Consider the following 25,814-nt stretch of genomic DNA (forward strand, 5'->3'; position numbering starts at 1 on the left):
CCACCAATGAGCTAATGCCAACCCCTGCAGCAAGCTCTTGTAACCAATAATCTTTGTTCAAAACAGCTTACATGGAGGTCTCCTATATGTCTTTTCAAGCTTCCCCTTTACTCCAGTCACCTGTGGATGTGTCATAGTCATTCCATAGCATGCATGTCTAGAACTGCAATCCCCTACTATTCCCAAATAAACTTTTTGCTTTATAGAGTTGGTATCTGTCATAAATTTTAGGTTGACAATATTAATATGCACTAATATTAGAAATACAAAAATAAACCCAATGTCAATTTCCTGTTCATCTTACTCTGCCTCTCAGCAGCACTCCACAGATGCTTATTCCTTCCTTCTTGAAATATTTTTTTCACTTGGCTTCTACAACAACATACTCTTTTATTCCTTCATTCTTACTGATGACCCCTCAGTCTTTCTCTTCCTGAACTCTAAATAGGTGATCTCATACAATACTATAAACCTTGATATGCTAACAACTCCCAAATATATCTATCTCCCCTAAACTTTAGACTCATATGTCCAACTTCTTATTCAACGTCTCTTAGGTTTCCAATAGACATCTCAAATACAATGTGTCCAAAATAGAGCTCTTGATTTCTGCACACACACCTAATCTTCCCTGAGTTTCCATATCTCAGTATCTGGTGTCTCTGTTCACCTAGAGGCTCAGGTCTAAATTTAAGGGTTAACCCTGATACCCCTCTGTTCTTCATACTCTACAACTCCATCCACTAGACAGTCCAGTCAGCACCATCTCACAAACAGATCCAAACCAAAACAGTTCTTTACTTCTCCACCCTGGCCTACAATATGGTCTGGACCAGGTAACTCTGACCTCATCTCTTAATACTCTCATATCTCATTCACTCCTAGCACAAAGGTCTTCTGTTTTGTTCCTCAAATTACCAAGTTCATTGTATCTTAGGGATTTTGTGAATATTGTTCTTCCTGCTTGGAGCACCTTTTGCTCTGGATTTTTGCATGGATATCTCTTCTTCATTCAGCTCAAATGCTATGTCCTGAAGGAGATCTTCTCTGATTTACATAGTAGAAATAATAGTCCCTGACACTCCATCACACCAGTTTTATTTTGTTCATGGAACATATAATTTGTGGATATTATCATATACATTTAAATAGAAGGAAATATTTTCCCCAAAATTATCTCTGCATAAAGACAAAATTAAGAAAGCTTTCAAGTTATTAAAAATTCCATAGCACTTTCCCTTAACTACTTCATTTTGAAAAACAATGCACTCAATGTTGACTCTAAATGCTACTAAAAAATCATCAGGTAGAATTAGTTTTGAAAAGAAAAGAAATTGAATAAAGATTTTGTAACTTTTTTCTCTATGGTACAACTTCACGATTGAATTGCTTGTATGCCATTGTAATTATGTTGTGGAGATCACAACTATATCCCTACAGGACAAATTATTTGAAAGTCTTAATGTTAAAATATGATGTCATACACAGTTTCAAAAAGCGCTATATCTCGAGTAACTTAGAAAGAAGTAAAGCTTGAGTTGTATGGAAAATTGTATCAGATACTCGGAAAAGTGGCTCTAGTGATGTCAAAACCAATGATGCAAAATCAGACATAAAGAGTTTGCATATAATTGTTTCAGGAAATATAAGTGGAGAAAAACTGCTAAATTATACATAACTAAATGAAATTAATAAATTAAATACATAGTGCTAACATTTGCCTGTATTATTCACATTTGTAATTGTATATTTAAATTGATAAAAAGAGATTTGGGGGATCTTTGCACAAAGAAAACAGAGTGTTGTCTATTATTTGAAGTTTTTTGTAATCATGTTTGTACAGTAAATTACTCATTTATTCTTTTATCATTGTCTCTGCCTACTATTGTTTGTCCCTGCTCTCTGAGGTAGGAACTATGTCTAATTTCCCACTCTTTTTCCAGCTCCTAAAGCAGTCTCTGACAAACATGAGCCTCTAAGAAATATTTACTGAAGGAATAAATTCAGGTAAGAAACATGCTTCTAATTATTTTCAAAAATAGTTACCTGAGATGTGAAAAAGTGATATCCAATCAATACACATCCATTACATAGATCCAGGATTTAAAGAAAACAGTTTTCAAAACAGAATTTAAGTGACAATGGCAGAGATATACATACTATTATTAAATCATTCTAGAAGCCACTCTTAATACCCCCAGTACTACATCTACCATCATTACAGTGTTAAGCAAAGTGAGATAAGCTAGCAAATATTTTTGTAAGCAATTTTTAACCTTTATATATGACTGATGTTTAGACCTACTATCATCATTTTAGTGCATAACTTACCCATATTTATGGGCTGAACTGACATTAGAGGTGACTGGAAGATTACTCCACCAGATGTGATTTTCAAACTCATAAGGAGAGTGTCGTTAAGTTTGGCTGTTGGCACAGGCACAAGACATTCACAACATTCATGAACACTGCAATTGCAGTGAACCATCTGAAAACTGCCTTTTTGGGGAACCAGAGGTGAATCTTCTAACACTTCAGGCCTACATTGAAAAATAAGAGCTAAATATTAAAACAGATATGAAAATACTGGATAGGCTTTTAAAGCAGGATACTAAATACAAATTGAAGTAAACTATTTGGGACACCCAGCTTAACGGGTATCTGAAAAAAAAAAAGATACCCTACATTACAAAAACAAAGATAAAGATTACAGCAGGTTAATCATCAGGAATAACATAAGCAAAAAGATAGTGACGCAAAAGTGAAGTACTAAAATAAAAGAAAAACTGCAATTCTAAAATCCTATGCCCAGTGAAAACAGCTTTCAAAATAATGATGAAATAAAGGCTTTTTTTTCAGACATACCAAAGCAAAAAGAATTCATCACCACCAGACTGGCACTATAAAAAATGCTAAAGGAAATCCATCAGGCAAAAAAAAAAATGATAGCAGATAGAAATGTGGTTTCACAGAAAGAAATGAAATTTAACTAAAATGATAAATATTTATTGATTGTTTAAAGCAAAAATAATAGATCCGTGGTGTGGAGTTTACAACATAGGTAAAAGTAAAATGTATGGCGTTAGTACCAAGCTTGGGAGGGGAGAAATTTGTAATGTTCTTACACGAAGTAGTATGATATCACTTAGAGGTATACTATCTCTTGGACTATAATAAATTGAAGACAAATATTATAAATGCTAAAGCAACCATTAAAATAATAAAACAAGAAAATATAATTAATAAGCAACAAAGGATATTAAGTAGAATCATTTAAAAAATCAAAAAGGCATAAAAAGAGGAAAGGGGAACAAATAATAAAATAGGATAAGAAAAGAAATAAAAAGATTTAAACCTAAACGTATCAATTATCACACTAAATGCAAACAGCCTTAACATCCCATTTAGAAGGCAAAGATTATCATGCTGGATTAAAAAGACCCAATTATAAACAACCTGGAAGAAATCAATTTTAACTATAAACACAAATAAAAGGAAATGAATGGGAAAAGACATACCATTATAAGATTAGTCAAAAGAAAGTTGTAATGGTTATATTAATGTCAGAGAAAGTAGATTTCAAAGCAGTGAATATTCCATGGGATAAAGATGATCATTTCATAATGAAAAAGGGATCAATTCACCAAGAGAACATAACAATCCAAAACATTTATGCACCCAATAACAGAGTTTCAAAATACATGAAGCAAAAGATTGAGAGAACCTTAAGGAGAAATAGACTAATCCACAATTATTGATTAATTTCAATTCATCATTGATGTAACATTCTTCTCCATTGATATAACAAGCAGACAGAAATTAGTAAGGATAAAAACGTGAACAACGCATCAACTGACTTGACCTAATAGACATTTCGAGAACACTCCATGCAACAATAGCAGAATGCACATTCTTTTCAAAAGCATTTACCAAGGAAGACCATATTCTGGGCCATAAAACAAGTCTCAATAAATTTTAAAGGATTCCAGTCACACAAAAATAGGATTAATAACAGAAATCAATAACAGAAAGATATTTGGAAAGGCTCTAAATAGTTGGAAACTGAACACAACTAAATAATTCCTGGGTCAAAAAACATATCAAAAAAAATTAGAAGGATTTTTAAGTACATGAAAATTAAAATACAACATATTCTTTAAGGTAGGATATTGCTTACAGCAATAATTCCAGGGAAATGTGTTTAACACTAAATATAGGCACTAACTGCCTATATGAGAAAAAAAAGTCTCAAATCAACGACCTCAGCTTCCGTCTTAACAAACTAGGAGAAAAAAAAAGCAAATTCAACCAAAGTTTAAAATAGACGAGAAATCATAAATATCAAATGAGAACATAATGAAATAGAATACAGAAAAATAATACACAAAGATCAAGAAAGCCAAAAGCTGATTAAAAGATTTTAAAATATGAAAGAAGCTTTAACCAGACTGTATTAGTCCATTCTTATGCTGCTATGAAGAAATACCCAAGACTGGGTAATTTATAAAGGGAAGAGGTTTAATTGATTGACAGTTCCTCAGGGCTGAGGAGGCCTCAGGAAACTTAGAATCATGGTGGAAGGACATGCAAACATGGTGGCAGCAAGGAGAAGTACAGAGTGAAGGTGGGGAAAAGCCCCTTATAAAACCATCAGCTCTCATGAGAACTCACTCATCATGGAGGTAACTGCCATAATAGTGAAGAACAGCACGAGGTAACCACCCCCATGATTACCTCCCACTGGGTTCCTCCCACGACACGTGGGGATTATGGGAACTACAAGATGAGATTTAGGTGGGAACATGGCCAAACCATATCACAGACTGACCAGGAAAAACCACAGAAGTCATAAATTAACAATATAAAAACTGAAAGCACGATATTGCTACACAGTCTACAGATATTAAAAGGATAATAAGGAAATATGAATAATTTTATGATATTGAATTTACATTGGATAACTGATGAGACAGAAATTATTTTAAAATATCATTTACAATAACATCAAAAATAGAAATATTTTGGAGTGTATTTGACAAAAGATGTTTAGGATCTGTACATTGAAAACTATGAAATGCTGTTGACAGAAATTATTAAGACCTAACTAAAATGAGAGATGTACTGTGCTTATGGGTCAGAAGACTCAATATGGTTAATATGCCAGCTCTTCTCAAATTTATCTACAGATTTAATGCAATGCTACTCACAATCTCAACAGGCTATTTTATACACATTGACAAGATGAATCTAAAAATTCATATGGAAATGCAAAGAATCTAGAATAGCCAAAACAACTTTGAAACTGAAGAACATATTTTGAAGAATAACAATACCTAACTTCAAAATGTATTATAAAGCTGCAATAATCAGGCCAATGAAGTATTCATGTAAAAACAAAAAAAGGAAATGAATGGACCAGAATAGAGTCTAGAATAGACTAACACTTACATGGACGACTGATTTTCTACAAAGGCACAAAAGCAATTCTGTGGAAAAAGGATAATCTTTCTGATAAATTGTGCTGCAACAATGGAATGTCTATATGCAATAAAAGAAAAGAACTTTAATCCATACCTCACATCGGATACAAAAATTAATTCCAAATGGATCATAAATCTAAATGTAAAACCTAAAGCTACGAAACTTCTAGAAGAAAACATAAGTAAAATATTTTGTGACCTTGGGTTAATTAAAAATTTCTTATATACGACACAAAAAGCATGATCCATAAAAGAACAAACTGATAAATTAGACTTTATCAAAATTGAAAAGTTGTTTTTTGAGAAGCACTATGAAAGATAACAAAAAGACAAACCATACACAGAGGACATATTTGCCAATCATCTATCTGATAAAAGATTTGTATCTATAAAGTATATACAACACTCAAAACTAAATAATAATAATACAAACAACCCAGTTAAAAAGATAGGCAAAATGTTACACAGTCACTTCACCAAATAAATCATAGTTATGGCAAATAAGCATATGAAAAGATGCTCAACATCATTAGTCACTCAAGAAACACACACTAAAATCACAATGAGATATCACTATCCACATACTAGAATGGTTAAAATTTTAAAAAAAGATTGACTACAAGTATTGGTGAAGATGTGGAGGAACTGGAACTCTTACACTGCTGGTGGGAATGTAAAATGATACAATTTTGGAAAATAGTTTGGCACTTTCTTAAGTTGTTAAACATACACCTACCATATGATGTACCCATTCCATGCCCAAGAGACATGAAAACATATTTCAATTCTAACACTTGTGACAACTTCATTTGTAACAGTCAAAAACTATAAACAATTCAAATGCCTATCAACAGGTGAATGGATGAACAAACTGCAATATAACCATTTAGTGGAATGCTATTCAGCAATCAAAACGAATGAAATACTGATATAAACAACATTAGTGAATCTCAAGATAATCATGTATATGAAAGCACAACAAAGTACTGTATGATTGCATTTATATAAAGTTCTAAAAAATGCTAGAGTAATAGTAGGCTATGTGCTAGAAATCAGATCAGTCATTCCCTGGGGACAGAGGTGGGGTGGGAGGAGGAAGTACCATGGGTAAGAGCATGAGGGTGGGATTACAAAGGAGCAGGAAGAAATTTTCTAATTGATGATATATTCATTTTCTTTATTATACTGATGGTTTTATGAGTGATTTCTCACATCAATATTTGTCAAATTTATAATTTAAATATGTACAGCTTATTATATATCAACTATACCTCAATAAAACTATTTACAAAAAGAAAGAAAATCTAGGAAAATTTTTGTAAGCAATACTCTGCCTATCATTTTAAACCTTCAAATAAGTAGGTTAATCTTAAAAAAAAAAATTATAATTAGCTGGGTAGGGTTACCAAATATAGGGCATAAAAACTAATAGCATGCAACCAAGAACAGACAGTTGTTATTTCTTACTTATTAGATTTTTTATAAATCTGCCTCATCCTTTAGGGAGTCTAAGTCTTGGTGTAAATGAAGTGACTATAGAATAAGAGCAGTGGGGAGAAGAGTGAGGAGTAACAGTGCCTCTGACTACCCATCTCACCTGTGCTGCCCCATTCTATCCATTAATATCTGCTACCTCATATCGAAACCACACTGTTTTTCAAAGAACCTGGGGATAGGGAGACAGTGCATGATCACTGCCTTCAGAAATCTCGCAGTCCTTGTAGAGGGAAAACACTGTAATTAACAAATATCATACTTTAAAAATCAGTATGGAAAAGTATTGCTTTAGAATCTATAATAAGCTAGCATATACATGAGCATCCAGATATAAAAAACATGAAAAATAGACCCTAATCTTTCTATGCATACCCCACTAATACTAAATGTTTTGAATTATGATATGTTTTCAAGTAATAGAATTTATTATTACTTTACTACTAAAAAAAATCAACCCTGAAACAACATTTGCAGGGCTTTAATGTGCCAAGGAATCTACTGGGAACTGTATAGGGGATATTAGTGTCAAAAGCACACTAAATTAACATTGAGATCTAAAATCAAGTACTTCTGTTTGCTTATTAGCCATAAGATCATGGACAAGTAAGTTTATATTTGTGAGCCTGTTTCCTTAATCAATAAAACCAAGATAATCCCTGAACCATCTATGTTTGCAAGGGTGTGAATATCAAAGGCAATAATTACATAAAAGTATTTTTGAAAACTGTAAAATGCTATCCACCCATAAAATATTGTTTTGAATTAGAGATAGCCTGATTTAGCACTTTCGATTTTATCTAAATCTTTAAGCAAAGCAAACAAAATGTAATTTTTAAAAATATCAAGCCAGACCTTTTATGTGTTTTTCAAATATTAAAATAAAAGCTTTTACAAAAAGGCTGTGAACAAATTGAATAAACTGTGGTGTTTTATATCAGAAACATTCTTGCAAGGTATTATGCTTTGGCTGAAAAACTTCAGAATTTTAAAGCAAGAATATTTGCCTAAGTTGAGCACAAAACAACACATATATTATCCGCTAATGTTTTAAATGATAGAAAGTTTTAGTCATATTTTAAGACAAAAAGAAAAGTTAGAATCACATCATCTTACTTTAGATGGTCTTGCCAATGCCATCCTTTTCTAAACACACTGAATATTTGTAAAAAAGGGCGAATTTAAAATCAGATTAACTCTATGGTTTCCTTATCCCTTCACTGATGTATTTTCTATTTATTCAATCTCTTTTTCATTTTGTTAATAATTGTAATATACATGCTAAACATCATAGAGTATATATCCTTAATAATGACTATATAGTATCTACATTATAAAATATGCATTATAGTAATTCATTGTTTGTTGGTTTTTAAAAAAGCTTTCCGTAACCATGCCAACAGCTAACCCCATCATGACGATAACAGCATCAATCTAAAACTAATTTCAAAATGTTCTAAGCTTGGGATCAGCAAACTCTGGCCCACAGGCCAAATCCAGCCATCTGCCTGTTTTTGTACAGCCTGTGAGCTAAGAATGGTTACTTACATTTTCAATTAAAAAAAAAAAAAAAGACTGTTTCATGATACATGAAAATTACATGAAATTCAAATTTCAGTGCCCATAAATGTAGTAACATTAATTCAATTTACATACTAACTATAATTGTTTTTCTACAAGCACAGAGTTGAATAGCTGTGACCGAGACAGGATGGTCCACAAACCCCAAAATGTTTACTATTTGGCCCTTTAAGAAAAAAGAAAATTTTGCCTCCCCAGGTATAAGCCAAAAGTATTTTGTACTCCCTACTGGTAGGTATTTGATGGGCAAAGGACACAAAAATAGAGAAAGCACATTAAATATATCATCAAATTTCATTATTACAATTTACATGAAACACCTTTAGTAATATTATCTGATCCAGTTTTTCAAAGCACCCTTTGAGGGAACTAACATCATCTACTTCACAGGTAAGAAAACTGAGATTTGGAGAGAATGTAGACCTGGAACTCAACTGAAGTCTTGTGCATCATGTTCAATGTTCACTTCATTACACCCAACATGCCTTATTGTCACAAGATAAATTTCGCTGTTATCATCACCACTTTATTTAGAGATTAATAAAGACCATAGTAACCATGACTAAAAAATAATTATAACCTGAATCATGTCAATATTTTTATAAATGGAAATATTAGAGAATTACATAATTACTTCAAATGATTCTTTTCTTTAAGGAAAAACATTAGCTATTTCCTGTATTTGTGAGAGGAGTTTCCCAAGTTTGTGTGAAACCTGGAACCCACCAACCTTGTTACATGCCAAAGTCAGTATAAGAATTTAAGAACTCTGTTTTTACTACTATCAAAAGATACTCTAACAAATTTGATAATTTTAAAGTATGAGGATAAAAGGATCATCAAATTTTAAAAGTAACAGGAGATATACTTGGCTTAAAACAAGCAAACATTAAGAATTTCTGGAATTCTTGAAAATTTTATATGCAACAAAATATTTTATGCCTTACCAGCATACATACGCACATACAAACTCAGTGCCACTATTTATTTAACACCTCTACATGTAAATAAACTTTACTTGAAAGTGAAAATAGTATGAAAACAGTTGTCAAATGAACTTAAAATTTTGTCTCTTTACCATTTTTGCCTTTTTGGTAATATTTTTACTCAAAAGGTAGAGATATAATTCTTTAGTATTGAAATTTCATTTTTGGTAGCCATACATGGTTTAGAAAGAAAGCACATTCTGTCCTCTGACTTTTGGTCCAATTTTTCTTCCCAGAAAATGTGAATATATTAAAGCTTCTCCAAGCAAATTCTATGCTAAATTATTACAGTAATAACACCAAATTGGTGCCACCTAATTTCCTGATTGTAATGTAAACTGACAGCAAAATAGTGAACAAACCAATGAAGTGGAATTAGAAAATTTAGTATTAGTTTTGTAAATCATTTAATCAAGTCACTTATTTTAAATTTCAGATTGGTAATCTATAAAAACATTACCTCAAAATTTTCCCTTGCCAATCCGAAATAATTTGAGACTGAGTTATTGTCCCAGACTAGACTCATCATAAAAATCACCTGGAGAACTTGTGAAAAAATAGATTCCTAGACCCCATGAGGAATTCAGAAGGTCCAGAGCTAAGCAATCTATGTTCTGAATAAATGCAAGCAATCTAGTTCCACCCGGACCTATTGAATGCCAAGTAAGAAGTGATGACCTAGATAAATCTTATCAAGGAGGAAAGTTTAAGAAGCATTTTGTAAAATGCAAAGTACTCTTCAGATGTAAGATGTTACCAAATAAATGGAAAATCAACAAAGAGAAGAGAAAGTAGGAAAAAAAGAATGCAAACTGAAACAAACAGAACTTAATGTCTATCAAGTTAATAATATAACCACCTGAAGGGAGAGGGAAGACCTATCCTATTTAACTTTGGAACATAATATTTGACCATGTACCCATTAGCCTTAGTAAAGGCAAAATGAGTGTAAACAATATTGTACTTCAGTCAGTACGCTTGTTTTCATTTTTCACAGCAGTATGGGTTAGCAATGCTAAAACTGCTTTGTGTGTATTCTAGCACTGAGCAAATAAGTAATATTTTGTGGGAAAGGGAAGCCAGGTTTCTCACTGCTGGAGAAGAAAGTTACAAAACAGAAAGAAAGAAAAGAAGTTTAGAATGGACCCTGCAGTTTTGGCCTAGAATGGGACATATTAGTATGAATACACACCCTTTAATATATGTACATACAGAGAGATATAGATATATAGATTTGTGTATATTATGTACACACACTGTGTATATACTGTGTGCATTAACTAGCTCTGCACACAGAGAGGGCTAGAAACAATAACAATGAACAACTATCCTCCAGACACTGGTTTGTAAATAACATTCTTCAACAAAAGGAACCATGGCTCCTTGGAGAAATGGCTGATTCCAGTGTTATATCAGGAAAAGTACAAGATCAACCTGGTACATCTTACACTACTAAAAAGAAAGTCCTCAAAAAACAAAAATGATGGGGGATATATCAAAAGTGCACAGGAACCAGCTTGAATGGGCTCTCACTGTCCAAATATGGGATGATTTCAGTAATAAAATAAATGATGTAACATTTATAGCCCACAAACTAAAATAAGAATCCATGAGTCCATCCTGATAGAAAGGAAAGAAAGGAAGGAGAATGAAAAGTGCATCCCTTACAGAGCCTAGCACAATGGGCTGCACACACTAAATACTATTTTATTGAATAACATTATTCTAAATGCCCAAATTAATATTTAGCATTTTTGTTTACAAAAAATTCATTTTGCGTCTTTAAAAATGTCACTGGGTTCTTTTTTACATCTTCACTTTCTTTTCTCATTATATTCATATTTTCCTTTACATTCTTGAGCATGTAGAGCATATTAATGATAGCTGTCTTTGTCTACCAATTCCATCATCTCTGTCATTTCTGGGTCTGTTTCTATTGACTATTTTTTCTTTTTCTCTTGGTTATGGGTCACATTTTCCTATCTTTTCATATATCTAGCATTTGTTTACTGGCTGCCAGACACTGTGATTATTTCATTTTTTAATATTGTTTTGTTTTGCCTTGAAGAGTGTTGGATTTTATTTTGAAAGTCAGTTAAGTTATTTGAGCACTAATTTGAATCTTTTAGGGCATCCTTTAAGCATTTTGGGGAATAGTAGCCTTGACTCTAAGGCTAATTTGGCCCCACCTTTAAAATATAGCTCTTGTGGGGTTCCTACGAAATGTCACTGATACTCATCAAGGTCTCTCCAATCTCGTTTGTGGGAACTTGAACAATTCCCAGACCTCTACGAATTCTGTGAATTGTTGAGCTTATAGCTCCCTGATAACTGTTCTCTTACTCGAAGTTTTTCTTACCCAACATTATGGCCAGTTTGATATTCAGCCAAAGAGTTAAAGTGGCCCCACTGTAAGTTTTTGTGTATGCCCCTGCTTTCAAAGTACTCTGCCCCATGAACTTGAGCCCTTACACTCTCTGAACTCTTATCTCTGCAAGATTGTTGGGCTCAGCTCGAGTTCCTCAGCCCTGTGCCATGTTCTGGGAATTTTCTACAGTTCAGAAAGCCTAAGTACTAGTAGGACTCATTTTGTTTCCTTCTCTAAGGAATCACAGTTCTGTCTGTCTTTGTCCAATGTCTGAAAATAATTATTTCCTACATTTGTTTCCAGTTTTCTAGTTGTTTATGACAGGAGAGTAATCCCAGACCCTCTTATTCCCTCATGGCCAGAGTCACTTGTTGACTTTTTTATTAACTTTTGAAGACATAATGTATTCATACAGTTCAAAACTTTGTTTTCTTTAAAAGAAGTAGTGAAATGGGGTGGTTACTTGACAGAAATGTGTAATAGAGAAAATTTATTTTTAAAGGGGAGTTATTATATCGTGTCTATTAGCTGAGAGAGAAACATGATGGTGCAGAAAATAGAGGATAATGGCAAGAAAGTCCTTGAGTTGACAATAAGAGATGGGACTCAGAACACGTAACAAAGGGTTCACCTTAGATCAGAATTCAAAGAATTTATTCACAATAAAAGAAGAGAGGAAAAGTGCATGGGCACTGATATAGGCAGCCTGGTAGATTTGGGTGAGAAAAGCAATCATTAGAGAAACCCCACCTGCTTCTGTTGCTTCAGTGAAAACAAAAAGCAAGATCATCAGTGAGTCTCTCTGGCTCACTCTCAGGAAAGCCAGCTGGAATGGTACAGGCTGTCCTGTGGGGAGATCCACATAACAAGGAACTGAAGGAGGTCTCCAGCTGACAGCCAGGGAGGAACTGAGGCCCTCAGTCCAACATCCCATGAAGAACTTGGAACTCCAAGAATTGATCTCAAAATTAGCTCCTCCTGAAGTTGAACCTTGAAATGACTGCAGTCCTGGTGGCTGACACCTTCAGTGCAGTATTTGTAAGAGACCCTGAAGGAGATACTCCCTTCCTGTTCCACCCCACACTAAGCTGCAGCAGAATTCCTTAAAAACAGAAACTGTGAGATAATAAATGATTATTGTTTTAAGCCACTAAGTTTTGGGTTAATTTATTATATGACATTAGATCACTAATGCAGATATTGGAACTTCAAAGTGGGGTGCTGCCATAATGAAAACCTAAAAATGTGTGAGTGGCTGTGGAACCAGGGAACAGATAAAGTCTAGAAGGATTTGGGGAAGCATGGTGAAGAAAACCTAAATTGCCTCGAACAGACTGCTGGTAGAAATCTGGTGGACTTCAAAGACTCTGCCGGTGAGGGCACAAAACGAAGTGAGAGATAATTTATTGGAAACTGGAGAAAAGTGGTCTTTCTTATGCAGTAGCAGAGAGCTCATTAACATTACCATTTGTAGTTATGTGGGAAGTATAGAATGTGCCTATTGAACTGAATGATATATTTAAGGAGATTTCCAGCAAGTGTTGAGGATGTCTCTTGGTTTCTTCTTGCTATAAGAGGAGAGATATACATTGAAGAAAGGGTCATTACACAAAAGAAAAGAGGACTTCATATTGAAGTGTCCAGCCTCTCCAGATAGAAAATACTGTTAAAATTAAGAAATGCCTTCTGAGCAAAGATCAAAGAGAAGACAGAGAAAAGATCTCTAGGAGATTTGCAGGCTTTTATCATATCTAATGGTGTCAACACCAGAGAGATCCACTGGAGGTCCAGGTAGTTTTGTGAGAGAAGTGTATTAGCAGAAATACTTTTAATAAAGAGATAGAAAGAGACAGAGACAGAACAAAATGAACAAAAAAAGCCTTTGGACCATTAAACATTGTGCTGATAGGAAAGCAGGCTGTGAAAACAACTTAGATGCACATATGGGCTGCTTTTCATGAAGAAGAGAGGGTTACTCAGGCCAGAACCTGGTACCCAGAAAGGGGAGCCAAGAACCATAGAGAATTATTCCTGAAGTCGGGTAGTAGAGGGAACAAACGAACATGAAGGGTGCAAGGGGAGATGGTCAAAGAGCAGGATTCTTGACATGGAGATTATAGAAAAAGCATGCTTATTGGTGATGACAAAGTAAAGTAGGTGTTAGTAGTTATAGAAGCCCAAACTCCAAGCATGACCTGGAGGGCCCTTCATAATCTGACCCTTGTATATCCCTCCATCCTGATTTCTCTTCATCCCCAGCTTCCCAGCCCCACCACACTCAACTTTTCAAGTCCTCCCCTTCTGTACCTCTGGGCCTTTGCAAATGTTCTTCAGTCTCTGGCTCATTCTCCTCTGCCCTCTCTTCACTTGGGCTGGATATCCCTAGGACTTGTTTCCACAAGGCACTGTATTGATTACATCACAGCCTTTTCAAACTTTGCTGTTATGTCTTCTGTTTTTACCATAGAATGTTAGCTCCAGAAGGGCAAGGGCTGAGTCTGTGTTGTGGAACCATGTTCCCCGTGCTCAGCTCAGTGCCTGGAACACACAGTAGGCACCTAATAAAGAAAGAGAATTTCCTTCCTAGATCTAAGAGGAAATCTCTAGAGCAGTTTCAAAATATTACATTTCTAGAGTATCTGTCCTTCAGACTCTCCGACAAACATTAATATCAGAGCCCAAACAAAGCTTTCCCTTAAGGGACATATTTATATGGTTTTAAATCCCTTACAAACATTAGATTTTATCCCTTTTAAAATATACTTTTTTACACATGGAAGCATTTGAAAATTTCTCTTGTGAATTCTCCGATGTCCAAAATAGGTGAGTCTGATTCAAAGCTTATCTATAGTAATCACCATTATGGATTTTCTCTTCCATGGAGTTCTCACTGGTTATATTGGCCAGCTCTTCCTATTGAATTAGAGTTCTATTTAATTATTTGGAGACACGTTGCCTTAAGAGCCAAACAAAAATAGAATTAAAGGCAGAAACAGCATGTGATAGTTGGTATAACGAACATATTAACCAAATCATAGAGGTATAATGTGGCAGGAAAAAAATGGGAGACTGTTTCTCAAATTCCTTGGAATTATGACAGGTTTTACTGTGCTAATATTTTAGAAACCTAGGTTCCAAGTAAAAGAAGACAAAATTAAAAATCATCTTGTAAGGAAGTCTGAAAATCTACCTAATTTACCTAATTTTCTCATTCTTCTGGGTCCTATTGTTTAGAGGAATAGACCAATGACTGTTCATCTGACTAAACTGAAGCTAAAATTCTCAGCCATAGCTAAGTAACTATTCAAATTTATAATGCTCTGAAATTATATATATCTACATATTACATATATAGTTATCTTTTTCAGAAAAATACCTCATCATAATTATAATATATACATAATAGAATTTAAGCCCTTACACATATTCACAGGGCTTTAAAACTGAGCACTTTGCCCTAACCTGCTGATAAGATCAGAAATTGTCTAGAATAGGCACCCAAGTGAGAATTTTTAATCACATCCAAAGCATTTAGGTCATCGCAAGAAGGTACTACTATGCAAAAGAATACTTTTCTCTGAGCTAAAATCTATTTTGCTCAATAAAGCAGGAAACTGCCCTGAACTACAAAGATATCTTCATCCACCATAGGGCTTCCTTTCTTCTCTCAATACTCAGAAGTTGAGGTAAATCTTCTTCTTTTTTTTTTTTTTTTCTTTTTTTATTTTCCCAGTGAGGTTTCTGTGATCTCTTTATTGGACACAACGTGTATCAGCTATTCAACTCATAAAGAGCTAAAAAACATGCTAGGAAAGGAGAAATATTTTCTGTCTCTCCCTTCCTGTGAAAATGTCAGATGAGCTCATCTGTGTTCTCTCCTTTCAATGAAAGATACACTCATCCCTCAGCCCTCATCTTATTCTCATTTCCCATTGATGATGTCAGGCAGGCCTTACAGTATCTCTTTTGTGATCTTTTTTTTTTCTTTTTTTTTCTTTTTATTATTATTATTATTATTATTATTATTATTATTATTATTATACTTTAGGCTCTATGGTACATGTGCTCAACGTGCAGGTAAGTTACACATGTATACATGTGCCATGCTGGTGCGCTGCACCCACCAACTCGTCATCTAGCATTAGGTATATCTCCCAATGCTATCCCTCTCCCCTCCCCCCACCCCACAACAGTCCCCGAAGTGTGATGTTCCCCTTCCTGTGTCCACGTGTTCTCATTGTTCAATTCCCACCTATGAGTGAGAATATGCGGTGTTTGGTTTTTTGTTCTTGCGATAGTTTACTGAGAATGATGATTTCCAATTTCATCCATGTCCCTACAAAGGACATGAACTCATCATTTTTTATGGCTGCATAGTATTCCATGGTGTATATGTGTCACATTTTCTTAATCCAGTCTATCATTGTTGGACATTTCTTTAAGACCAACCCTGTGCTCTTTTCATGGAATTGCCCTATTCCATTATTCACTCTCTATAAAATATCTTCAATGGCTCCCCTTCTAATATCAACTTTTCTCTCTCTGCTGGGTCACTTTCTATAGACTAGAAACAAACTCATGATTTCCCATCCTTTAATTATCCACCCTGGGACATTCATTATCCATTAGTCTTCCAGCTCCACTTTCCAATCCCAGCCAGGCTTCTCAGGCCTCTAGAGATTTATAACTCAGTCACTTTTGTTAAGGACATTTGTCTGCTTTCTGGTTGCCCAACATCTGACTGAAGAATCTACCATCATACAAGGCGGAAACACTGGCAGCTAGAGTACCTTCTCACCAACTAGATACCCACATATGAGACACTGGCCCTCATGATGATTGCACAAAGATGCAGGGGCTTGTAGGTTCCTCAGAGTCGTGGCATCAGGTGACCTGCATGTGGAAATGATGACCACAGGGACATTCAATGTCCAGATATGATGGCAGTGGCACTATATCTGGGTTCCTCCTCTGGGTGACTTAAAGAATTAGTCCAGTGGTCTAACACTAGTAATAAATATTAACTACAGCCTGGTAATCAATACAGAAAGGAGAGCAGTGGCAGCTTGTGCATATTTCCTCCCTTACAGTATGCTTGTGTGTGTGTGTGTGTGTGTGTGTGTGTATTTCTATATATTAACTAATTTCTTCTCAATCTTTTCCCTCCCCCTATTATTTTATATAAGGATTCCTGCAATTATTAAATTTACAATTTTATATTTAGCTTCCACAATATTCATTCAGGTGGAACAGTGATTGAATGTGAGGAGCAATTAATACTGCCCAGAGAGCAATACTGTACATGTTGCACAGAAAACATAACGACAATTGCGACATAGCATCATCCCATTTGGGAGAGAGAATAAGACTGTCTCCTTTTGTTCAAAGTGTAGCCCACCACTCCCCACCTGCTGGGCAGCTCCTGTGGCTCAGACAGGGGCTGTGGCAGGAGGAAAGATGCCATAGCCTGAGTCCTGGAAGGCCATTGCCAGTGTTGCAGAAATTGAAAATGGCCCATTAGTTATGCTAAATCTATTATGGGAAGTGTCACTGTTCAATATTTCTGTTATGGGTGCATTTTTACATCTGTGACCTGTGCAGTTTTGGTTTTTGTTCATTTCAACTTCAGTGAAGTGACTCAGCCACTTAAGAATGTGCTCATTCACTATTCACAATAGCAAAGACTTGGAACCAACCCAAATACCCCTCAGTGATAGACTGGATAAGGAAAATGTGTCACAAATACACCATGGAATACTATGCAGCCATAAAAAAGGATGAGTTCATGCCCTTTGCAGGGACATGGATAAAGATGAAAACCATCATTCTCAGCAGACTAACACAGGAACCAAAAAAAAAACACCACATGTTCTCAGTCATAAGTGGGAGTTGAACAATGTGAACACATGGACACAGGGAGGGGAACATCACACACTGGGGCCTGTCGGGGGATGGGAGGTCAGAGGAGGGAGAGCATTAGGAGAAATACCTAATGTAGATGACGGGTTGATGGGTGCAGCAAACCACCATGGCACATGTATACCTATGTAACAAACCTGCACTTTCTGCACATGTATCCCAGAACTTAAACTATATAAAAAAAAAAGAATGTGCTCAAGGGGTCTGGACCCCATGGACCATTTCCAAAACAATTCTATTCCTGATTCACTCCAGGTCCAAGTCTATTACTAGAGCCACAGTTCGAAGCAAACAAAATCGATGATGTGATAGTCATATTGAAGATCCAGAAAAAGGCCACTTGAAATTGTCTTCTGAACTAGGCATGATTTTTAATGAATGTGCTCAGGAGTTGAGAGACTTGGGCTATCAGAAACATGCTTTTAATATGCTTATCAGTAACTGCAGGCTACCAAAGAGATGTGCCAGGGACAAAGAATACAGCATGTAAAGTCCTACCGCCTGACCTGCCAGTTGCTTACATAATTGTTATCTGTTTCCACAATGAAGCTTTTTCTGCCTGTCTCCAGACGCTGCACATTGTCATAAATTGCATGCCAGCAAACCTGCTTCATGAAATCATCTTCAGGGATGTTGTTAGTGACCTTGATGATTTGAAAGGAGAACGAGATGAATATGTCCAAAAATATCTCCTTGGAAAAATTAAGGTATAAGAAATATAAAGTGTGAGGGATTGATTCAAAAGAATGAGTGTAGCAGTCCACACAACAGAAGTCCTTGTGTTCCTAGACAGCCAGCTGAAGTGAATGTGATGTGACTGCAGCCCTTGCTGGCTGTCATCTGTGTGGACTGGGAAACCATGATGTTCTCAGTGATTGACATAATTAGTGCCAACACGCTAGCCTATGGCTCATCCTCTGTTGTCCGTAGAGGATTCAACTGAGGGCTGCACTTCAAATAGGAGCTTGTTCCCCTTTCTGAGCTAGGATGAGCAGAAAAAGCCACAGCACCAACAAAGTCACCGATAATGACTGGAGGACTGTTTGCCAGGAACAGACAGTATTTCCATGAACTTGGACAGTATGATACTGGCATGGATATCTGGAGAGGAGAAAATTTGGAAATATCATTTCAGATCTGGGTGTGTGGAGGTAAGTTCTTCATCATGCCTTGCTCTACAATAGGACACATTTTCCAAAAAAAAGGGGACCATATGGATCTCCTGAAGGCCAGGACGCCACGAACACAATTCTTTGCAGCTGGCACACGTCTGGCTGGATGAATAAAGGGGCAGTATTCTTCCTTAAGACTTAATCTGGAGAGGAAAAGCTTTGGAACTATCAGTGAGCATGCTGAATTGAGAAAGAAGTTAGGATGAAATCATTTAAATGGTATTTGGATAATATTTACCCAGAGATGCAGCTATCTGGGACCCATGCCAAATCCCAGCAACCCACTTTTATCAGTAGAGGGCCAAAAATGCCCCAAAGTCCTTCAACTTGGAAGGCTCTATCACCTCCAGACCAACAAATGTCTGGTGGCTCAGGGCTGCCCAAGTTGGAAAGGAGGCCTACTAGTGCTTAAGACCTGTGAGCATGGGGACCCAAATCAGATCTGGATTTATAATGAAGAGCATGAATTGGTTTTAAATCATCTTCTTTGTCTAGGTATGACAGAAACTAGCTCATCAGACCCACCACGACTCATGGAGTGCCATGGGTCAGGCAGACATGGACCTTTGGGGAAAATAATTAGCTACACCAGACGTCAGCTGGGCAGTGCCTGAGAGTGATGGCTCCACAAGGTCAGGAAGACTCTGTGGCTACGGCAATCTGTGATGGCTCCTCCTCACAACAGTGGCAGCTGGAAGGTTAAGGTGGACACCGTGGCAGAAATGGTGCTTCATCAGGCTTTGCCTCCTCTGTGAAGTGTAGGGCTTTAGAAAGAACACTGTTGGTGCCAGGAAAGCCTTGGTTTGGTAGACCCATCTTGGAGAGGATGACATCTCCTGTCCTCCTGGAGATGCCTGCGAATGTTAACAGAGGTAACACAGCAGATCTGATAGAGATGGGAGCACTGAGTGTCTGCAGATGAAGAAGTATGTTTCACCAAGACACTGAGATCATTTCTGAGCTTCTATTAAGGAATTTCTTGCTTATAGAGGAAAATCAGAATATAATTTTAACTCTAGAGTTTCATTTGTACACAATGACAAAACTCAGCAAACAGATGTTTCTATTCAAATTTATTTATGCCTCTTTTTAATCCCCTTTAATGATGGAGTGGTTTTTATCTGATCAGGAACTTGTCATGATTTTCTTAGAAGACTTCACAGGAGAGAGTTTTTTTTTTTTTTTTTTTTTTTACTTATCATTTGTTTAGTATGTTCTAAACAGACAACTTTTAAAAAATGAATCTACATTATGTTTAACTTCAGAAGGCATCATTTATAAGACAATATTTGTGGGGCAGTTAACTATTATAAATTATTTTGATGAATTATGATACTACATACACATGAAATAAAGGATCCTTTTGATTTTTGTTTTAAGTATAGTTGCACTTAATTAAGTGAAAGCATGAAGTTATAAGGAAGTTGTAGGGAAAGGTAGGTATGTGCAGAAAGGTGTGTGTGAATGTTCTAAGTAGCCAGTGAGCCAATGAAGTGAATTTTGCTGGTGGTTAAGCTATTGTCTGCCATCTTCAAATGCACCCTATGCTCTGTTTCGCCATGCTGGGGCTGGAACTCTGCAAACCATAGTTCTCCTCTGCTACCTAAATTCTTGTTAAATTCTACCTGTGGGGGAGCTAGAAAGAGACTAGAATAATGGAGTGACAAGGGAGTTGATCCTTCCTGTTTTGCCTACCATTCTTGAAATATCACTACAGCCAAAGGTTCCTCACCTGGGCAGCAGCAGTTGGTCCCAGTAACCAGGTTTTTTTCATATTCTCAGCACCAGCCATAGTATGCCTTGGATGTATGAATTCCAGCTCTGCAGCATCCCCCCAACAACTGACTGAGGAACTAGCATAAAGATCAGCTCTTCAGGGTCCTTTCTCCAAGTTTCCCTTTGTTCTGACAACCTCTCCTTCCACTCCCCTGAATGAGCTCTGCCTAAAGACCCATTACTTTCACACTGCCAAATCCATACATATTATTCAGACCTTATTATATCTTCCTGCTATATCTGACCATTGACCACTCACTTCTCCCACCTTCAGACAATATTCTTTATTAATAATTTTTTGCCTCATTAAGACATTTCTGGAGGGTAAATTGGAAAATATTTTAGAAAGCATTTTGGCAATATGTATTCATTCAATAAATAATTTTTAAGCATTGTGTAAATATTTCCATTGTGTTAATTTCTAGAGGTAGAACAACTGTTAAACACAGTAAGTGCTTTGTGTGTGCATTTAGTAAGTGGTACAGCCAGGTAGTCTGACTCTAAAATCTGTCATATTAACCTCTACAGCAGGAATTTTCAAACTTGAGTTCCATCAGAATCACCTAAAGGACTTGGTAAAACATAGATTAATGAGCCCCACCCCCCTAATTTTTTATTCACAGGGGTGAGCTAGCAAATTTAAATTTTTTTTTATTATTATTATACTTTAAGTTTTAAGGTACATGTGCACAATGTGCAGGTTTGTTACATATGTATACATGTGCCATGTTGGTGTGCTGCACCCATTAACTTGTCATTTAGCATGCAAATTTAAATTTCTAACAAGGTTCCAGGTGATACTGATCTCCTTCCCAATACTACACTGCCCACATATTTTCTCATTAGCTCTTATTCATCTCTAATGACTCAACTCAGCTATCTCCTTCCTTAGGAAACCTTTGTTCCTCTCTTCTCTCACCAGCTTAACTAGATAACCCCCATCTAAGATCTCACAACAATCATGGGCTCCCATGACATTATGTACCTACCAAATACATATCGGTAACCACTAAAACTGAAACTCTGTACATACAGGTCCCAACTGCTAGCCTTTGAGCACCTAAAGGACAGTGATCGTAACCATTCATCCTTTTTTACACGTCTTTAAGTTTCTTTTTAAATTTTTACTGTGATAAAATGTATATAAAATTTAACATTTCAACCATTTTAAGTGTACATGAAATACATGTACAATGACATGAAATACATTCATGTTATTATACAACCATCACCATTCCCCAACTCCAGAACATTTTTCATTTTCCCAAATTGAAACTTTATATCCATTAAACAGTAACTCCCCAGTTCCCCCTCCTCTCAGCCCCATTCTACTTTCTGTCTCTATTCATTTGTATAGGGACAGTTTCTAGCACATTGCTCCTCAACGATATTATCTCAATAACTGCAGAACTGAAGGAGGCGAGACTTTAAGCATCGAATAGAAGAATTAATGAGAAAGAATGTTAAGTTAAAATTGACATAAAAATGGTGTATATCATCACTGAAGCAATTAGAAAACTTAATGACATATTTGCTGTTTGAGTTATAAGTATATGGCTATTTGAAAACAATATCTTTGTTCTCTTCCTAGCACAAATAAATATTAGCCACCCATATTTTTAAGTTTATAAAGAGATCAAATACGAAAAATCATCTGAAAAAGAAATATAAAACACACCTTTTTTCCTTTTCCACTCAAATATCTAGGACTCCTGAACTGAGTTCACTCTTCTTTCAGACTACATGCCCACCTATATCTGCAATATCTTTGTATAAGGTACATGGATGTGCTTCGGTCAAGAATCAGGCCAAGGCAGATGTCCAGGCCTGCATGACTCAGCGAGTAGAGCACAGGCATATAACTCCACCTGTTATCACAGCCATGTAGCCATAACATGGGAAGGCCATCCCTTGGCCATATGCCACTATTGTCTGTAAAAGGTATAACTGCCCTGCCGACACTGTACAGATGCTCTTGTACAGGCACTCTTGCACCCAGAGAGAGAGAGAGTACCAGAGCTGTCAGTCTTGCTCTGACAAGGGGAGCCAGGGCATGGCTCAGCATGGCACAACATGGCACAGCATGGCTCGCGTTCATGCCCAGAGAGAGAAAGAGTTAAGCTGCTGATCCCGAAGGCAAGAGAGAGCCAGCTGTGCAGCTGTGCATAGGAGTAGCTGGCCCAAGCAGTCAAAACAGAGCAGACAGTGAGAGAAAGCCGCTGATAAGAGAGCTGCTAATGAGAGACCTAGTTCGAGTAAGCTGCTGATAGAGAGCTGCTGAATAAAACCATATTTCACCTGCTTAAGGCCCCCAGAGTGTTCTTTCAGCTATTGCCCATCCACCCACTCCCTTCGGACCTCAGCATGAGCTAGAACCTGAACTTGAACCGAACATTTGGTATACTCATGGACCTGACAATCGTGACCCTAAACCTGACTGTCTTGCTACCTCAATTAACAGGAGGAGAAAAGAGGAAACCTAATAGAGCAGAATGCTATATTAAAAAATAAAACATATAATAGGAAGTGTAGGGATGCAAGAGGTTTATAATCTACTTCCGTATAAGAAAGCTCTTTTAAAAAAAATTGTGCAGTAGAAATGTCCAAATTAATTATTTGGTACTTACAGAACATATAAAAGATGGACCTTATAGTTATAATTCTTGAATGGATTCTTAAATAATGACTCCACATAACAGATGAATAATTTTAAGTCTCCTTTTAGCCAGCACTGTATGTTCCAGTTTGCACCTGAATTTAAAAAAAAAACAACTACATGAAATCTCAAAAACCATCTGAACAACTCAGTGAAAGAGAAGAGCTAAATCAAATTTACCAGTGTTCTGATACAACTTCCATTGCCTATTCTGAGAGAAAAAGAACAAGCTTTAACTAGGGGCATGCATTTGCCCACCACTTAGTCCCTTTGGCCCTCAGTTTCCTTTTTTCTAAAGTAATAGAATTAAATTCAATTATTGCTTCTCAAATTTTCTTTAATTTCAAACCACTTAAATAGGACAAAAGAGCTCAAAACCCATCTAGCTCAGTTCTCACTTTTCTTTTTCTTTCCTTTTTTTTTTTTTTTTTTTTTTTTTTTTGAGATGGGGTCTCACACTGTCACCCAGGCTGGAGTGCAGTGGCATGATCATGTGATCATGGCTCACTGCAGCCTCCATCTCTCAAGCAATCTTCCCACCTCAGTCTCCTAAGTAGATGGGACTAGAGGCACGCACCACCATGCCCAGTTAATTTTTTTTTTTTTTTTTGTATTTTTAGTAGAGATGGGGTTTTATTATGTTGCCCAGGCTAGTCTCTAACTCCTGAGCTCAAGTGATCCGCCCGCTTAGGCTTCCTAAATGCTAGGATTACAGGCATTTAAGCCACTGTGCCCAGCCTTTTTTTTTTTTTTTTAACATTAGACAGGTAATGTGCCAACATCATAACAAGGTCTGAGGGAGGCACATCTCACTCATACATGTGAAAACCCAGTCATCACGCTTTTGAGAGAGGAAAAGATATGCCTGAATTTTCATACTGGAGGTCTCTCTACATGGATGAGTCAATTGACTCCACTCTTCCTAGCTTTTCTAAAAGACTTGGGATAATTTTGTTGTTTATATTTCCAGATGCAGAATTTTTATACTTAAACAAAAAAAAAGAATTTTTTTCTTTTCTTTTTTTGTTTTTCCAACTTTTATTTTTAGTTCAGGGGTACATGTGCAGGATGTGCAAGTTAGTTAAATAGGTAAACGTGTACCATAGCAGTTTGCTACACAGATCATCACATCGCCTAGGTGTTAAGCCCAGCATCCATTAGCTATTCTTTCTGAAAAACCCATGTTTAAAATGTATACTCTTTCAGAGATATTCCTTGCCTGAAGAAATATTATTATTCATGAATATTTTAAAATTTAACCAATTCAACAATATTATCAGTCATTTGATATTTTATATATTTAACAAAAATAAGGAGTGTTTTTCTATTTCAAAGCAAATTTAGAAGACTACAAGGAATGTACTTAAAAGTAAAATAGTTCTCTCATTATATTTTTATGGGATACAAGATAATTTGGGAATTATTTATTAGTTTGTTCACATAATGAATCCTAATTTTATTATCAATATAAAAATGATTATGTATGTTAAAATCATAGCCATAAGACATCTATTTCATACAGGTATCAAAGAATTAAAACACATTGTTCAATACATTAAAAAAATAGCTAATGCTTACCTATTTGTTGAAAAACTAAAGAATCTACTGTTGAAACAAATGTCTTTCCTTCAATGTTGTCTGCACATAAGGAGCAGTTTCTATCTTGCTCACTCCGAAAGCAACAGTGGTAAGTTGTTTTGGATAAGTTAGAAAAGTGAGTACCACTTGAATTAAACTTAGGTTCAGCAGCTGTCTCATAATGTCCATTCGAATTTGAAGTATTCTTTGAGAGTCCAGCAGGCAAAAGGAAGTAGTCATAGGTTGAATTTGGTGGCATGCAAGACAACTTAAATCTCCAAGGAGTAATTGGATATGACAAGTTAAATGCAGTTATCACATAAATAAATTCTGTTAGGATATTAAAAAGACATATAGAAAAAAGTAATCATTTTGACTAACACATGAATAGAAAGTATCCGAGATTAAACCATGTAGTGTTCAATAATTATTTAACTTTCTAGGTCTTCAGTGAGTGCCTAATGAATAACTTCGTGCTTCCATTGTACAATGTGTTATATTCAAGAGGATGCATTCATTTGTAGAAATTACTCCACTTTCTGACATCTCTTTTCTTTTTGAAAACTCACACTTCATGTTTTCTCTTTAAGCTGACATTTTATATTTATGTTTTAATAAAAGGAAACAAACACTGAATATTTTATTTTTCCTTTCTAAAGCATATTATTCTAGCTTCCATTATAAATGATAAATATAATATCCAGTATAAATGATAAATAAATATCTGTATGTGCAATTATATAAACAAACATTAAAGTGCTATTTTAATATGTATTTAAGAGAGTAACACCAAAATATTAACAC

General features: G+C 35.8%; 1 protein-coding gene, 1 non-coding gene and 2 pseudogenes across 6 annotated transcripts in view; 2 read left to right on the forward strand and 2 right to left on the reverse strand.

Moving 5' to 3' along the window:
* The window catches only part of LEPR (leptin receptor), a 119,813-nt gene that overhangs the window by 47,600 nt on the left and 46,399 nt on the right, over positions 1-25,814 (reverse strand). For all 5 annotated transcript variants that reach the window (XM_063654540.1, XM_054485565.2, XM_063654557.1 and 2 more), the window contains 3 exons: positions 25,011-25,340; positions 23,404-23,527; positions 2,332-2,540 (listed from right to left, as the gene is read on the reverse strand). In XM_063654540.1, the coding sequence (XP_063510610.1) occupies positions 2,332-2,540; positions 23,404-23,527; positions 25,011-25,340 (663 nt within the window). The remainder of the gene's footprint in view (positions 1-2,331; positions 2,541-23,403; positions 23,528-25,010; positions 25,341-25,814) is intronic.
* LOC129035319 (polypeptide N-acetylgalactosaminyltransferase 11-like) lies at positions 17,447-18,541 on the forward strand (annotated as a pseudogene).
* LOC129035310 (polypeptide N-acetylgalactosaminyltransferase 11-like) lies at positions 18,575-19,703 on the forward strand (annotated as a pseudogene).
* LOC129024107 (small nucleolar RNA U13) lies at positions 24,190-24,293 on the reverse strand. Its single transcript, XR_008497028.1, has one exon. It is a non-coding gene; the product is annotated as a small nucleolar RNA U13 (small nucleolar RNA).

This window comes from Pongo pygmaeus, chromosome 1, assembly GCF_028885625.2.
Source record: "Pongo pygmaeus isolate AG05252 chromosome 1, NHGRI_mPonPyg2-v2.0_pri, whole genome shotgun sequence".
NCBI lineage: Eukaryota > Metazoa > Chordata > Mammalia > Primates > Hominidae > Pongo > Pongo pygmaeus.